The sequence below is a fragment of the Psammomys obesus genome, unplaced genomic scaffold, assembly GCF_907164565.1.
Source record: "Psammomys obesus unplaced genomic scaffold, mPsaObe1.curated_primary_1811, whole genome shotgun sequence".
NCBI lineage: Eukaryota > Metazoa > Chordata > Mammalia > Rodentia > Muridae > Psammomys > Psammomys obesus.
The window spans coordinates 3,378,723-3,395,483 of NW_026596143.1; the positions used below are offsets into that span (position 1 = coordinate 3,378,723).

General features: G+C 50.8%; 1 protein-coding gene across 5 annotated transcripts in view; it reads left to right on the forward strand.

The window, feature by feature from the left end:
• Nucleotides 1-16,761, forward strand: part of Rbpms (RNA binding protein, mRNA processing factor) — a 153,081-nt gene that overhangs the window by 118,638 nt on the left and 17,682 nt on the right. For 2 of the 5 annotated variants that reach the window (XM_055593362.1, XM_055593363.1), the window contains exon 6: nt 10,181-10,311. The exons of 2 other annotated variants lie outside the window; for them this stretch is intronic. In XM_055593362.1, the coding sequence (XP_055449337.1) occupies nt 10,181-10,311 (131 nt within the window). Of the gene's footprint in view, nt 1-10,180; nt 10,312-12,892; nt 13,121-16,761 lie in introns of those variants that run through there. One more of the 5 variants, XM_055593358.1, reaches the window with a different exon arrangement.

Below are 16,761 nucleotides of genomic sequence, written 5' to 3' on the forward strand. Positions count from 1 at the left end.
TGCATATGGGATAGCGCCCTGCTTCAGTACGTGACAGGGACTTCAAGCCCTGGGCCTGCTGCTTCGGGGCCAAGCTTGCCCCACCATGACAGCTGCTGCTTCTCCTCTTCCTCTTCCTCCTCCTCTTCCTTCTCTCTTTTAATTAAATGTATTTATGTTTCATTTTTGCTCGCAAAGTGCCGTGCATCTGAATTAGACTCCCATTATATTATGTTCCTTCTAAGTCTCATGTAAGGTTTACCTAAGGTTACAGGGAACCTTTGGTACACTGAGATAGTTCAGACACCTCCGAGGCTCTGTGTGTCTACCTGCCCTGAGAAGCCACTGTTGGCCATCCTGCTGACTGCACACACACATTTCCCTGCTTTCCCGGGGAGTCATGCTGGAAGACAGAGCGAGCGCCCTTTTTGAGATGAAGTTAATCTGTGCCTCACTGGCTCGATGGTCACCCTGAGACAGGTGCTCAGAGCCATGGTCTAAACTGTTCCAGTTTCCTTTTGACATTTAATTGCCTTTAAGCAGGTTGGGGTGCCCTGCCTCTGGAACTGAACTCTCCTTGTCATTTACTGCCCAGGAATGAGAGTGGGAAGGGGCTTTCTTAGGCCAGCATTTGCAGAGTCCTAGCTGTCTACCTCACTGGCAGGCCGGCCATCAGACAGTCTGCATTGCTGAAATCTAGGCCTTTGTTACGGCTCTTAATCTTATGAAGTTTCTGTGGGAAGGACTACAAGGACGAGTAGCCAGTCAGGACTTGGTGCAGGGACACCTGGGCTTCTCTGGAGACGTAGCATGGGCCTGGGGTGGATCCTCAGCGCAATGGACTCAGATGCTCCAAAGCTACTTGAGTGGCTGTTTAATGAACCAGACCCGAGAGCATGTCTGGAGGCACAGCTGGAGGGCATGGAGCCTTTTGAAGGAAGCCGTCTGCTCTTAAAGAGCCCTGCGCCTTTTAGACATGCAGTTTCGAACAGGGCGTGATGCAGTGCTAACCACTGCTCTGAGAAGTTGATAGCAACTCAACTCAGCCCTGGCTAAACAGGGCCAAACAAGACAAATGAGGCACAGAAGGATGACGAAGAAACAGTGTGTTCCAAAGCCGAGGTCCTGCGTTTGGGTAGGTGCGGGCCCCGTTATCTGATGGTTTGTGGTGAATAAACTTCAAGGCTGGAGAGATGGCTGCAGGTACTTGCCAAACCCCCAGACACCCAGCGTTGCTTCCAGGCACCCACATCAGCCGCCTCACAGTTGCCTGTTGCTACAGATGCAGGGGATTCAAGCACACATTAGAATGAAAAAGGAAAGAAGTCTTTGAAGAAGGAAGCATAGATTTCCTACAGAGCGGACAGCCTTGCTCGCATCTCCACATTGTACCCTGGCTCACACGTGCCCACCTCTGCACACCTGTTGTGCCCGCCTCAGATTCTTATTTATGCTCTGTAGCCTGGCTAGGCCACCCCTGCTCTGTTTCGGGTGTGGGTGTGTGGTGTTTTGTTAGGTCTCACCCGGCTGAACCCTTGTTCTTTGCAATCCCCTCCTGTTTTCATGCCTCTGGTTTGGTTCAGTTCTGCTCTGTTACTTACCTGGCTGTTTGTGTCCGGTCTCTGGAGCGCTGAGATCACCTCACATACCCGTTGCACGGCTTGAGGTGCGCCCCTTTCACCACCACAGGGAGCGTTCGAGAATCAGCTCTGTGGTCCTGAGGCAGGGAAGCCGCTTGTGTTTGTCTGTGCCCACCACTCCAGCTCTAAAGCCCACGGCTCTTGGAGCGCTTTAGTTAACCCATCTCCTCATAGTCTGCCGCCTCAAAATTAATTGGTTCCCTTTCTCCCGTCTGTTTTGTTTTCCAAGTACGTTCACTGTCCATAATGTGCCGGGGTGCCGGGGTACAGGCAGTTTTAGAAGGAATCAGCAAGCTGCTAGGACTGAAGAGGTGAAATCAAGAGTGCCCACCCGCGTTCATTTACAGCAGTCACTTACCAGGTTGGAGCCGTTGACCAGTGTGCTGATAGAATCTGAGTGTGACCCCGAACGAAGGACTTATTTTTAGTTCTGTGGGCTTCATTCACTCACACTGACTCTCTTTCAATCTTACGTGGAGACTGTCTAATTCTTGTGACCTAGACTGCCTTGTGCAATTCCCAAAGACAAAACCAAGAAAGGGGGTGTTATTTGTTTTGTTTTCTTTGGGGGGGAGCTTGTTATTTTGACACAAGATCTTCCTCTATGATGCAGGCTGATTTTTAGTTTGTTTTCTGTGTGGTCCAAGCTGGCCCAAGACACATGGTTATCCTGTGTCAGCCTGTAACTGTTGAGCCAGCATCTCTCCAGCCCAGGGAGTAAACACTTTTCAGTAAAAATTTACATATGTGCAAATTCCTTACCTCCCCAAAAGAATTAGCCTGCTTGTTTTCAGTGAGTAGTAATAAACAGTGCTGGCCGGGCGTGGTGGTGCACGCCTGTAGGCCCGGCAGAGGCAGGTGGATCTCTGTGTGAGTTCTAGGACAGCCAAGGCTACACAGAGAAACCCTGTCTCAAAGAACTAGTAAACAAACAAACAGTGCTGGCAGAGGAGAGGGGTCTTTTCTGGAGAGCCAAGATGGAGCTGAGACCCTGTCCCACTCCATGGGATCTGGATTGCCTCATCATTGCCTCCCATCCCCCCAAGTCAGTCTGCAGAGGCTGGAGCAGGAAGGGTGGGAATGTATGCTGTTCTTGTGTGCTGGGAATTTTTGACATGGGACTGCATATTCATTTCAAATGCCATTCTCTTGATTTGGCCTCAGCTTGCACTCAGATATGTGTCTCGGTGTCCTGCATCCAGGAGGGTGGGGTAGGAGGCGGATATCCTGGTAAGGGTGGGTAGGGTAGGGGCCCAGAGTACCTCAGTCTCAAAATTGCAAATACATTCTGTTGAACAAACTTCTCAGTAAAAGTTTGTTTTTGAGATGCGGTGCCGGGTAGTCTGCGTGATCCTCCTGCCTCTCTACCTTCCAAGTCCTGAGAGGAGAGGTGTGAGCCCCCACCATTCTGCTTCTCGTTGCACTGTGTGCGCATGCACATGCAAGCGTGTGTCCCCAAGCATTTGCGCAGTGAGTGTGGGCACACTTCCGGAGCTCAGAGGGCAGCCTTAAAGGCATGGCTTCCCACCTCCCACCCTTCTGCTGAGGCAAGGTCTCTTCTGCTGTTCCTCTGTGTTTCGAGGCAAGTTGCCCTTAGGCTTCTTGGGTGCTTCCTCTCTCTCTCTCCTCACATCTCAGGATAGGAGCGCTGGGGTTACAGATGAATGCTGTCACATTTGGCTTCTGCATGGGTTCTAGGGATTCAAACTCAGGTCATTAGGCGCTCCCAGCAGGCACTTTTATGGACCAGGCCGTCTTGCTGAATCCTCATTTCAGTGTTGATTTAAATTCCTATGAGACTCTGGGAAAACATGACAACTTTTCAATTATTTATCTATACTCTTACTCAAGTAGGATCCTGATGGCTGTTTAATATTGCTCCTTTGTAGCCTTTGGGCTACTAGCTTTCTAGTGGTGAGAAAGACTCCTTGTTATACAAAATTCATAAGTTAGATGCTGGTTTTCATTGTGTCTGTAAAGGTAGTTATATTTCTTGATTTGTATAAGGTATGCTAGGAACTCTTTCACGTATCTGTTTGTTTGCTCAGAATTATGTCCACAACTATCTGCCGGTGTTCAGTTTGCTTTCTGTTTGCTGCTGTGATAAAACCCCACAACCAAAAGTAACTTGTGGAGGAAGGATCTTACTTGGTTTTCTCAACCCCATCACAGTTCATAATGAAGGCGAGTCAAGCGGGGACGTGAGGCAGGAACTGGAGCAGACGCCATAGAGGAATGCTGCCTACTAGCTTGCTCTTCATGGCTTACTGAGGCCTGCTTTCCTAAACGGCTCAGGACATCACCCACATCCATCAGACCTACAGGCCAGTCTGATAGAGGCATTTTCTCAGTTGAAGTTTCTTCTTCCCAGACAAGCCCAGCCCCTGTCAACTTGAGCCGAGCAAATGTTCCCATGTTATTGTTCACATGACATGAAAGCAGTGTGCAAACATGGCTTCTCATCAGCATGCAGTCTTGGCTTGCAACTGTCTGTCGGGCTGACATGCCTAGATCTGAGTTCAGTCTACGCAGGCCCGGGCACGGGGTTTGCCAGGGAGAAATGGCTGTTACCACTGCACCCGCAGGCCACAGGATGGAAGGGGAAGGGAAGTGTCTCACTGCAGTGACCGGAGTTCCTGGAAGGTCAGCTTCCTTCCTGCACCAGCCACGGGGTTCTGCCACCTCCCCCAGAGGAAGCTGGTTCCTATAAACTGTGATTGCATTGGACGGCTTCTTCATGAGGGCCAGCTGGGCCACGCGGGCATGTGACTGTCAGGAGGACCGGCAGCCTGTGCACGAGCTCAGCAGAGGCCCATTTGCCTTTGCTCAGGTTTAAGCCACCACTGTGTTAGGAAGCACCTCAAGAGGTGGTGGGTGTCACTGACAGCCAGGCGAGGACCTGCTCCGGCAGAAGAAAGAAAGCAAAGCGTGAGTGTGAGTGTCCCTGCCCAGCGAAGGGCAGTGACTTGGGAGGCAAGCAAGTACGGCACCAAGGGGTCTGCGGTCAGCTGGTCTTGATCACCCAGCTTCCTGCAGGCTTAGAGTGGCACTGCACTTTGCCTCTTTCTCCCCAGAATGAGAAGGAGCTGGTGCGAATGCCCAGGACCTAGAATGGACACGGTCAACATTAAGCAGTGTTCTTACTGCTTTTGCAGGCCTGAAATGGTCTTCGCCGTTTAATGTTACTAGGAGTTATCAGCTGTCCGGATATGAGAAGTGAAGGGGCTTTTAAAGAGTGCCGTGAATAGAGGAATGCACGGTGGGGCGACAGAGGCCGCTCCGTGGAGAGCATGTTCTGTGCAAGCATAGGGACCTCCCAGCTTGGAACCCAGCACTTACTAGGAAGCTAGTGTAGGGCAGAGACAGGAAGATTGCTGGGAATTGCTGGCCATCATCCTAGCTCCAGAGTCAGTGAGTTCTTGATGCAAAGCAATACAGCAGGCGATGCTAGAGCAGGACACTCCACATCTCCCTCTGATCCTTGCTCATGTATACAGCATGCATGTGCGCGCGCACACACACACACACACCCCTGCTGAGAGTAGGAAAAGGAATGGGTTGATGACATGACAGTGAATGCATCTTTTAGATCTGCTAGGCTTGGCAGGGTGAGTACATTTCCATTGACTTAGAAAGCAGAATGGTTTTTATGGGTTGTCATAATGAGTAACTGAAGTAGAAGAAATGGCCAAGGTCCGTGGTAGCTGGAACAGGGCCTACCTAGCCCTGGTTTCTCCTTGGGGTGCCTAGCACCCACATTTACTGTGGGGACTTGGGTCTCTTCAATCTCAATGCAGATTGTCACCCAGAGGCAGGCAGGCAGGATGACTTTGGAAGTGCCTAAGTTACTTGTTGACGTGTGTAGGTATGGTGATTGGTGACTGCTAATGGAAGGGTTTGTTTCTTTTTGTTTCTCTCTCTCTTTTTTTCCTTTCTTTCTTTTTCTCTTCCAAAGTAAAAATGTTTCTATCAGCAAGCATTGGTGGCCCACATCTTTACTCCCAGCACTGGGAGGCAGAGGCAGGCGAGTCTCTGAATTCAAGGCCCCCCTGGTCTAAGGAAGGAGTTTCAGGACAGCCAGGTCTATACAGAGAAACCCTGTCTTGAAAAAAACAACAACAAAAAGTTTCTCAGTGTTTGGGCCTTCCATGTCATGGCTGCTGATTTTCCTGGCTAAAATTTCATCTTCTAGAAAACTTTCTGAAGCCAGGAGGTGGTGACACATGCCTTTAATAATCCCAGCACTGGGACGGCAGAGGCAGATGGATCTTGTGAGTTCAAGGCCAGGCTGGTCTGCAGAGCAAGTTCTAGAACAGCCAGGGCTACACAGCGAAACTGTCTTAAAATAATAATAGTAACAAAAGAGCTTTCTGTTTTCTAATTCTCTGTCCTTTAGTTTATTGTAATAAATTGGTTGTTCTAAAAGCTAGCACTGAAGCCTCCTTCGCCCCAGCACATACACTTAGGGTCTCCCACCAGCTGGAGAAGCACATTCCATTACCTGTGTAGACGCAGGGGAACTGGACTAGGGGTGGACAGTGTATGGACGGAACTTGAACATGACAGGAGACCTGGGTTCCTTGAAAGAAACTAGGAGACTTTAGATCTTGGTGCTCTTTTGTGTGTTTCTTTCCTATCAGAGAAGAAGTGACTTGTGATTTTTTTTCCACTCTGTGGGGGCAGGATGGAGTATGTGTCTTCATTTATTAACGCAAGTGGCTGGCTGTTTGCTAGTTCTGTGCTAGGTTTGGCCTTGCTGGGGAAAGAGCCTACCCAGGAGGGGCCCTCTGATTGATTGTCTTAGGGTAGGGTAGGAACGCAATGTAAAAAGCAGGGAAGGCTTCCTTTTCAGACCAGGAGGAGGAACACAGTGGGAAAAGCAGGGAAGGAGAACTGGTGGCCCCTTAGGAAATAGCTTTTAGACCTAGTCCACTGAGGAGCGAAGAAGCTAGGTGGCCTGAGGGGAGAGCAGTGCTAAAGGCCCGAGTGGGAAAGAGGTAGGCACAGAGGGAAATCCAGGGCTTTTAAAACCATCCTGGGAGCGAAGGGGCCTGCACAGGGATTTTGAAAAGGGGGTCTGATGAGAACAGATTATGTGTTTTAGAGTGGCAAGCGAGAGGATTTGAAGAGACGTCCTCTAATACACTGTGGGTCACTGCCGTCGGGGTGCCTGGGCTCACTGAAGCAAGGCGACGGCTTAGGGCGCCTGCTGTCTGGACGCCCAGTCTAAGGCGTGCCTTCCCTGGAGTCCCGATGGAGGCAGGCTGTGCTAGAGGGATTGTGTTTGCTCTGAGTGTGCCAGCGCGCAGTCGAGCATCTTACGCTGCAGCATTTCAAAGAGAGCCTTCGACGAGGCAAAACAAATACCGAGTTCTTTGACCTCAGCTCCTTTAAAGGCCCTCCCTGGAGCAGAAGCTTGGCCTCTGCCCCTTTCCTCAGTTAGGTGGGATCCTCAGGGCTCTTGCACAGACCTCTCTCCACACTTCCTCTCTGGAAGCCTGTCGTCCTTGTTCCTCAGAACAGAACCGGCGCTTTTAGGTCATATATTCTTAGGGCTTCAGCTTGTTTGAATCTTTAAGGCCCATTTAGCAGTATATTGCCCTTTACAAGTTCCCCAGGGGTGCGAAAGGAGAAAGGGTAGAGGGCTTTAGGGTGAGCTGTGTGGTGGGAATGGATTCACCCAACTTCTTGGGAGGGTCGGACCAAGTCCAAATGTAAAGGTCCTGGTCTACCCTCACGGCAGTGGGTGCTCAGGAGTTTGGCTCCCTCTGCACTGTCTTTCATCCCCTGGGCTTCAGGCTTTGCTTCTTCCCTGTTCTGTCAGCTTGAGCAGGAGAAGCGATGTTAAGGGAAGGGTAGTGAGTGCTCTGTGGGCTCTGCCTGCTCCTTCATTTAAGTACCGTTTCCAAGGCAGGTCTCCCTCCAAAACCCCATCATTTTCTCAAGACCATATTAACAAGCAGAAAACCAGCTCCTTGGAAGGGGATGTTTTTGGAGTTTTCAGCCTGTGAGGACCACTTCCAGATGTAGGTGGTAATCCAAGTATCAGCCATCTCCTGATGTTCAAGGAACCATAAATCCCTTCTCAGAAGCCTGGAGAGCAGAATGCTTAGAGACTCACCGTAAACACACCGTCCTGTAGTCAGCGCAACATTTAGGGAATTTCAAGTATATCCTGTTCTGCTGTGCTTCGTCCATAGACTGTTGTTCCTGAGCACCACGCAGGTGTAATAGAGGTCATAGGCCCAGGAGAAGTGTAGGAAGGCTTGGAAATCCTTCATGGCCTCGGTCAGATCAAGACTGAAATCTGATCCACCATGTCTTCATTGCTAGTTTGCTCGGTATCGTGGGTATATACTCAGCTAGCCTTCTTGTGAAATGGCAAGACAGTGTCACGGCTCAGCATCCCATGACCCCATGGTTGCACCAAAAATTAACCGGCGAATAAGTTCACCTCTGAAAATCATACTTAAATCGGATGAAGTGGGGTTTCTCCTCTTTAAAAGTGTTTGTAGAGCTACTAAAAAAAAAAAAAACCCTCACAAAATAGCTGTTGAAAATATCCCTGGGTTGTCCTAAGAAGGGAGAAGTGGTGCTGGATGGTGTGTGTGATTCCGTCTCGGCACCACCAGGCAGGGCGCTCCTACAGGTGGCGCTTTACATTTGCCAGGCTGTCTGAAGGACCACAGAGCAGCTCCGGTCAAGGGTGCCCCTCTGCTGGCTTCTGCTGGTTGACAGTGAGCTGTAAGGTGTCCCGTTGTCACATCCGGACATGAGCTAGCGATGAGTGCACTGGGTCATGAGACTCTCTTGACTTTTACGAAAGACGCAGAACGTCCTAAAATAGTCTGGTAGCTAAAATAACAACAACAACAATAATAGCTCACCATTTCTGAGAGCAGTTGGTGGAGTAAACCCTGAGGCCTGGGTCCTGGCAGGGGTTAGTTTCCACTAGTGAGGCTCCCACAAGGACAGCTCTGATGGAAAGCATATGGTCTCTTCGCAGCCGGAAATGCGGGGTCTGCGGGGCTCTGCTCTCTGCCCTCTGAGGGATTGCCGCCTTGGGCTACACCACACACCCAAGGACTTGAGGTAGATACACAGCCTCATAACAAGTGGTGCTATTATTTCCTGGCTAAAAAATAACAATCAGCTTCACACTTAGCAGTTAGTGTTGGTCTCTGCCACCTCAATTTTCAGTCTCTCTTTTTCACCAGGGTTTTAACTATCTTGCCGCAAGGAGGGCTACGGATAGGGAAGAAGGGAAATCTGCCATGGTACATTTAGCCAATGTTGGGATCCTGTATGTCTGGAGATCAGCATAAACTACCTCTGAGGGCTGTCCCTGTCATCATAGGAGAAGTCCTGCCTGTTCAGGACCATGCCTCCTCCCTGTGCCTGTCTCGTGTGTACTTCCTTTCGGGCCCTTCCTCCGTTTCCTGGTTGCTCCATAGAGCTATACTCATGACACACGTAGCATGGCAGTTGGCTGTCCTCAGTGTCCTTCCCTAATATTGAAGGTCCTGGCAGGCAAGAGCCAGCGTCTCTGGGGCAAGAGAGGATGGAGGGTGGCAGGTTGCTTGGGAATGGCTAGAAGGGAAATGACTCCTGACCTCAGGTCACGTGTCCCCTGGATTTCTGGGCCATCCAGTGGCAGTTACTAATGGCTTTTTACAGTCACCCTTCCCTGCCTCCCTCAGCTGTCTGGGGAAGCATCCTCAGTATACTTGGTTTCAGATATTGACAGGTGAGAAAAGCAAATCTTAAGATTGCTGCTTTCCGGGGTCCCGTGAGCAGTGTTATTCCTGCTTGTGTACTTGCCTCTGCTCTTAAGAGATTGCTTCCTGTTGCATTGGGCAGCTTGGCAGTTGACCTGCCATCTGGCAAGCTCAGGTTGCTTGAATAGAGTCTGAGCTACACAGGGAAGTTTTAGGCCAGTGAGAATAAACGGCCTCTGGAAACCTTCCTGCTACATCTTCTGCGAGCCTAACTTCAATTGGGGTGCTCAAGTACTTCACTTCTATGAGTTTGTAATGATCCAAGTGGCCCTGTACTTTGAGGACAAAATGGAGCATGCATTATCATGGTTTATTTGTCCACAGCAACACTGACTGCCACACAGGTCTTAGAGTTCTGAGCTGTTGAGGTCCTGCCAGTCACCCATTGTTCTCTGCAAGGCACACAGAAGGTTCTCCTGGGATGTCTGCTACACACAGACATTCTCTGTCTTCCTTCCATCCCTCAGGGGGCCACACTCTGTTTCAGCAGGAAATTCCCACTGTTCTTGGGTCCCCAGCTACAGTTGGAGAGACGGCACAGTGTTCAGGGCAGAGCCCTGGCCCATGACCTCGACAGGCAGGCGGCCAGCACTAGCCTTATTTGATCCGTGCTTACAGTTTCTTTGCTCAGGGTTTGGGGAAGCAAAGCAACAGGTTGTGAGATGAACGAGAGTGATTTGACCTCTGACATTGGTCTGGGCTCGGGTTTGCTGGTGGTTTTGTGTTCTGATGTGAAAGCAGCTGTTTGGTAACCACTAACTCTTCCTTATTCTTTTCTTGCAGATGAGCTCACAGTGCCTGCACTTTACCCCAGTAGCCCTGAAGTGTGGGCCCCGTACCCTCTGTACCCAGCGGAGCTAGCGCCTGCTCTTCCTCCTCCTGCTTTCACCTATCCCGCTTCACTGCATGCCCAGGTAATTTATACCCATCGGCCACCACGTCACTCACTCTACCACCAGCCCCTCCAAACCCGGTTCCCCAGAGCACACCATATGACTAACACCCGCCCAGCTAACAGACCCACCCCCAGGAAGTGACTGATTCCCTCTACAATAAGCTGACAGCCCTCCAGGACCTCCGAGGGCAGTCTGAAAGCCAGGGTCCCACCCACTGCCTGACGTCTGCCCCAAAGGACACCTCTCTCTTCCTTAATGAGCTCACCCTCATGGCACATGCGAAGGCTGGGCAGGCTTCCCTCCTTGACTCCCAGCTAGCAAAAGGGCATCACAGGAGCATAAGGGTATTAAGGATGTGTGTGTGTGTGTGTGTGTGTGTGTGTGTGTGTGTGTGTTCGTGTTCGTTTGTGTGCGTGCACAACTGGTATTGAAGGGAGGCACACACTCAAGGCACAGGTTTTAATGTGTGTTTGGCATGTATGAATTAAGGGGCCCCTGCTCTCTTGTGCACAGGGAGCTGAGAAAGGAGGCTTCCCTCTCTTTTGGTGTACGTCTCAGGAAAGACAAAGCCATGTGCAGGAAAGGAACATGTCAAAGGTGGCTCTCTGCTGCCTAGTTTTCTCGCCTGAGTTTTATATACAGACTCCTGGCTTCTCCTCAAATGCAAGGAGATTCGTACTAACGCTTCCTCTCCCCTGGAGGCCGTGGTTCCCCAAGACCCGCCTCATTCAAGTGAGGGTAGTAATCAGAGCTGAGCCTTACCCTTGGAAGTCACCGCTTCATTGGCCCACGGGAAGTTCTGGTCACAGAAGTCACAGACATACTCCATTTGTCTTTGCACCTATGCCACTCAGCTAGGCCCTTTAAAAACTGCCAGGCTCCGGGCTGGCGACATGGCACATCAGGCAAAGGCGCTGCTGCCAAGCCTGGATGCTTGGGTTCAGTTCCCGGGATCCACGTAGAAGAGAGGACTGACTCGTGCTGGTCGCCCTCTCCTTCCACACAGGCACACTAAACAGACGCAAGAAATGCTTTTAAACTGTCAGGCTGCTCAGGGGAAGGGCAGGGTTGTTTTGCCTGGTATTTGTTTCCAAGGCTCAGCGGAACACCTTCACGTTACACAAAGCTGTCCTGATAAGAACGCCCCAGCGAGCGGCCCCAGGGAGTGCCCTGAAGCCACCTGGTCAGGAGTACTTAGACTAAACGCTCTTTGACTCCTCCTCACCCGAGACACCATCGCCTTGCGCCAGCAGCGGCCGCCGGCCTTCTGAGCTGCTCTCCCAGGCCCTCTTGGCTCCAAGCAGAGGAGCCAAGACTTCCCGGGGAAGGCCTCCGTGCCCGTGTCCCAGGCGTGCGCATTGTCCACTTCGGGAGGTAGAGAGCATGGCCAGGAGGAGGGAACGTGCAGGAGGTGTGGTGGCTAGTGGCCCTGGTGCAGGAAACAAACTGGGGCCACAGAGCAGACGTGCCTTATGCCCTCTGTCCTCTGCCCGGTGTTTCTGCATCAAAGTTCAGTAACCCTCAGAGCTGGCGGGCGGCGGGGCTGGGCTGTGGCTGTCTTTCACCGAGTCCTTAATACTTTTGTGGGTAACTTTGTTGACAACAAGGAGCAACTAAACACCCCTTGTGTATCCCACGCCTTGGGTGCAGGTGCTATGCCCTCATAGCATATGGGGCACCTGACCCTTGACCTCACTATCGACACATGCCATGATATGATGCAACATTGCACATAGTCTTAAGAATCTGTGGGCAGTCGGCAACCAAGCCAGTCACCACTGGACCTGACCGTGTCCAGAAAGGACTCATGCTGGCTTTGGTCGTGACAGGACATATGAAATCGGGAGTGCTTGGGGGATATGGAGGTGCTGGTTCTGATAAGAATCTCTTAGGGGACTTAAAAAGCCTGTGTCACTGTGAGGAAGGGTGTCGGGACAGTGCGAGAGTAGATGGATCTTAGCCGTGTACCTTACTGGCTTGCGTCATGCACAGGCCCCCTTCTCTTGAGACTTCCCGGCCTGGAATCCACTTGACACAGCCGTCAGCCTTAGATTTGATGGAACTCCCGCCTGCCAGTTGTGAGATCTGTGTCTTGGGAGCTCACTCTTCTCTGAACATTCATTTTAAATGTATCTGTCCATGTTGGGACCCAGAGCAACTGGTAGAGGCTTTAGAGACAGCTGGTCCAGGGCCTTGTGCGGATGAGGAAACGGGCCTGAGAAGATGCAAAGTTGCCCCAAAGCACAGTGATTCCAGTGACTAGAGCAAGCCTGTCCCCCGTTTCCCTTTCGGACTAACCTACAAGGTGCCGGCTCACCAAAGACTTACTGGAAGTTTGGCGGGGCCTCGCCCCAGTGGCTCCTTGGAACTTTCTCCTTTAAGTAGATGGGAAATCTCTCAAAAGAGGCAAAGATGACCTCCAAGACTGCTAACCGGAGGGGAGCAGAGTAGGCGGCCCCTTACTAGGCCACTGGTGTTTTGCTTTGAAAACTTAATGTTTTGGAGAGTTTTCTAATTTTGCAAGTTTTTCTTTTTTCTTTTTTTTTCCTTCAATGTTGTGCTCTGTTTTGAGACATGGATTTTTTTTTTTTTCTTCTAGTGTTTCTCTCCAGAGGCAAAGCCCAACACACCTGTCTTTTGTCCACTTCTCCAGCAAATTAGATTTGTCTCTGGGAATGTGTTTGTCACATATCAACCTACCGCAGACCAGCAAAGGGAGCTCCCGTGTTGAACGTTTGCTAGCACCCCCTCCCCTTATTTTGCAAAAACTATTTCTTGATGATATTTGAGAGATTTCAATAAAAATTTTAATCAGAACAAAAAATGATCTCCAGTAGATTATAGCGTTTTGGTTTTTATTATTATTATTTATGATGCTACAATTTTGGAGCAAAGGTATTTCATCCCTGGCTGAAGTTTGTGAGGACCAGGCCCATAACAACTAAGTTGTCCATTCCTCGGGAGCAGACTCCGAAAGAGCACCCAAGAAGACTGAGCCAGTTGCCTGGGCCTCCTCGATGCTGCTCTCCTCCTCTTCTGCTCCGAAACAACCCTGAGCTTCATGCCAGAAGATCCTCGTGCCAGCAGGCCATCAGCTACCGGAAGTTCTTCCATCAGACCAGCAAGGCTGATGTATCTAGCTAGTGGACACATACTCCCTATGTGCCTGCTCTGGTCCTAAGGAAGGAGCCAAGAAATGGGATCTGCCATTAAAAAATGAGTTAGATCCCATTTCTAGTTCAATTCTAGTCATGAGCTACAAGTCTCAGCAGCTCTGTACTTACGTGCCATCAAATCTCATAGGTTTTGATATATTGGTGGCATGCACCTGTAGTCCAGTCCCTCTACGTGGGAGGCAGAGGCAGACGAATCCAGAGCTCCGAGCCAGCCTGGTCTTTAGTGAGATTCCTTTCTCAACCCCAACCTTCTCCAAGTTGGATAAAGTCACAGGACAGCACAGCGTGTACTGCCTTCCTGTTTTTGCAGAGGGAAGCGCGGCTCTCTGTAGCCCATGTCGGACTTCTAACATTAGCGTGTTTTAAGTGACCGGCTGCTTTACCCTCAAGGTCGCTGATGTTTGAAATTTACGGTATACATTGCCTGAGTTGTTGGGTAGCAGAGGTACGTTTCATCATCCACGTTCTGGAAGGTGAGGACAACACACAGGCCCTTTGTCCATAGTCTACCTTCTTGAATCTGCTGTGGCAGAACGTGAAACCCCCCACCCCGCATTAGGCGGCCCAAGAGTTGGGCCTGAAGGATTCTCGGGGAAGCGGGGCCCAAAGGTCCCAAGCACTGCTCTTTCCGGGTACCTTCTGACTCACTGTTGCTGCAGGGAAGCCTCACCTGAGTGACAGAAGAGACGCACTGTGAATCACAGAAGGCTTCTTGGGCGCGCGCCGGGAGACATCAAGACACACCACAAAAAGTTTAAAGGTTTAACTCCCAACAAACTCAGGACTAGTCCATGGGAAAGAGCCTGGCAAACACAAGAGAGATCACGGAGGGACAGACAGATCCAGGGGTATGGGTTACCTGAATGGCACTGTGTGCTGGCCATTCGCTTGGTGGGGTGTAACTTTTCCCCTTTTTCCATTTGTGGAGGGGCACCAATGCATGTGGAGGCCTGAGGCTGGTGAGAGGAGTCATCCTCAGTCTGCCTGTCTTCTTCAGTGAGGCATGCTCTCAAACCCAGAGCTCACTGACAGACACGCCTCCTTTCCCTGGCCAACCTGCGCCTGTCCCCACCTGTCTGGGCTGCAGTTAAAGGGCACTCTAACCACTGAACCATCTCTCCAGCCCCACGATACAATTTACAAGAATTGGATTTGAGGTTTTTGTTTGTTTGAATTCTCTGTCATCTTGCTGCCAGTAACCCTGCCCTGTGGGGAACCGAGTGAGACATGGACTTGAGGCTTGACACTCAAGGTCTGTCCTCAGAGCACAAGGGTTTATGGCCAGGGATAGGAACCGTCTGTACCCGGCAGCTAGCACCATGCCTTGGCACAGGCGGGCCTCACAGTTTATGGTGCCTGTCTGCAGCCCAGCAGGCAATCAGAAGCTCTGTGCTGGTGGCCAGCCCTGTCAAAGACTAAACTAGGCCTTCTGATCCCTCGGGGGAGTTTCCTACCTTAGTGAAAGCCTGGGACGTCACGGGGCGGCATGGAGATTTCAGGTGTGCGCGTCTGTGACACAGATCCTCATAGCTCCGGCTTGTCCTTGAACCCCCGCTGTCCCTCCAGTAGGGTTGTAGGGGGCTGAGGCAATCCCAGGCCTTGCCACATCCTGTGACCCCACAAAACGCCAATCTGGGCAGGTTTTCTGGAATAGGAAGTTTGGCAGTCCAGGAGACTGGGATAGTAGGAGTCCAGGCAGTGGCAACCTCAGCTGCTTAGGTTATAGTCCCCCTGGGCCCCCTCAGGCAGTGGTAGTGTAAGGACCATGTACAGTTTCCAGTGCCTCCTGGCCAGACCGGGCCTGCCATTTGACAGCTGTGCGACCTCAGCTTTTGACACCTCATTGCTCCAGGAACATGGGCTGAGGATTCTTAGTGATAGAGCATTAGTAATGTCTGGTACATCAGAGTGACCTGCTGGTGGGGGCTCTGTGTTGCGCGCTGCTTTTTCTTTGGCTTGATTTCTTGTTTTTTTCTTTTTCCACTGCTGGGGATAGACCGTTCTAGGCAAACATTTCAACACTGAGTTCTGTTTCTCAAACCTTCTCCGCTTCTCCCAGCCCAACAAGCTGAGCCCTTCCCCGTGCCTTTTTAAGGAATGACTAAACATCCTGCAAGAAGGAGGCAGGTAGTGAAAGCCTCTCCTGTGTCATCAGAGGACACACGCTGTCAGGTAGGCTGCCAAAGGGGAAGGCCCCTCCGCCTGTGGCCTCCTCAGTACTCACACCTGCCCCTTCTGGCCCCTGGCTCCATAGGCGTGACACAGTGGAAGGTTAGCCTTTAGAGCTATGAGTGGAGCTCTAAATCAAAGGCTACCCTGGAAATAAGCTTCTTCGTCCCTTGTCCCGGGAGAAGGTCTCACAGGGCCTCCTTCAGTCGGCACAGCAGTGCTGAGTTCTCTTAGCACCCGTGAGTCCAGGTTTCCTAAAGCATCTTTTTATCTTCCTCTGTGTGAAAGGTGAACACTGGGTCAGCCCCAGGTTTTTCCTGAGTCTCTGAACCACACCTCTAAATTCTCTTGTTGGGCTCATGTCTTTGGACTTATCCCCGAAGAGCAGTATGACACTGGGGAGAGACAGAGACAGAGGTTCCTAGCACCTAGTCAGAACCCTCGGCAACCAGACAGGAGAGGTGGGGGTGTGGATCAGTTGGTAGAGTGTCTGCTTCTCATGCAGAAGGCCCTGGGTTCAGTCTCCAGCAGCATAGAAACGGGACCTGGTCGCTCCTGCCTGTGGTCCCAGCATTGAAGGCAGGAGGCCGCTAGTTCAAGATCACGAGGCTCCCAAAAGAAAATCAACAGTCATTTTTTTTTGGTTGGTTTGTTTTTTGAGACAGGGTCTCCCTCTGTGGTCCAGGCTGTCCTCAAATTTATACTCCTTCTGTCCTAAAAAGCCTGAGTGGAGATTGAGGCTCACAAACAGGATTTTTTTTTTAATTGCTCATTTTTGTGTGTCTGTGGTTGTGTGTTTGCGTCTATGTACCATGGTATGCACCAGGAAGCCAGAGGTGAGTGGAGCCAGCTCTCTCTCCTCCACCTTTGTGTGAGCTGCAGTGTTTGAACTTGAGTTCTTGGGTTTTTAGGGCAAACATTTTATTTGCTGAATCATTTCACCAGTCCCACAAACAGGATTTTTTTTTTTTTTAATGACAGTTGCTACCTGCTCTGTTAAATTTGAGATTTCAGGCAAGTTTCTTTCATCTGCTGACCTTCTGCTTCCTTCCGTATAAACAGCAGCGTGAACATCTGTCTCATGAGGTTAATTGGAGAGGAAGGATACAGAATGTGTGGCCGC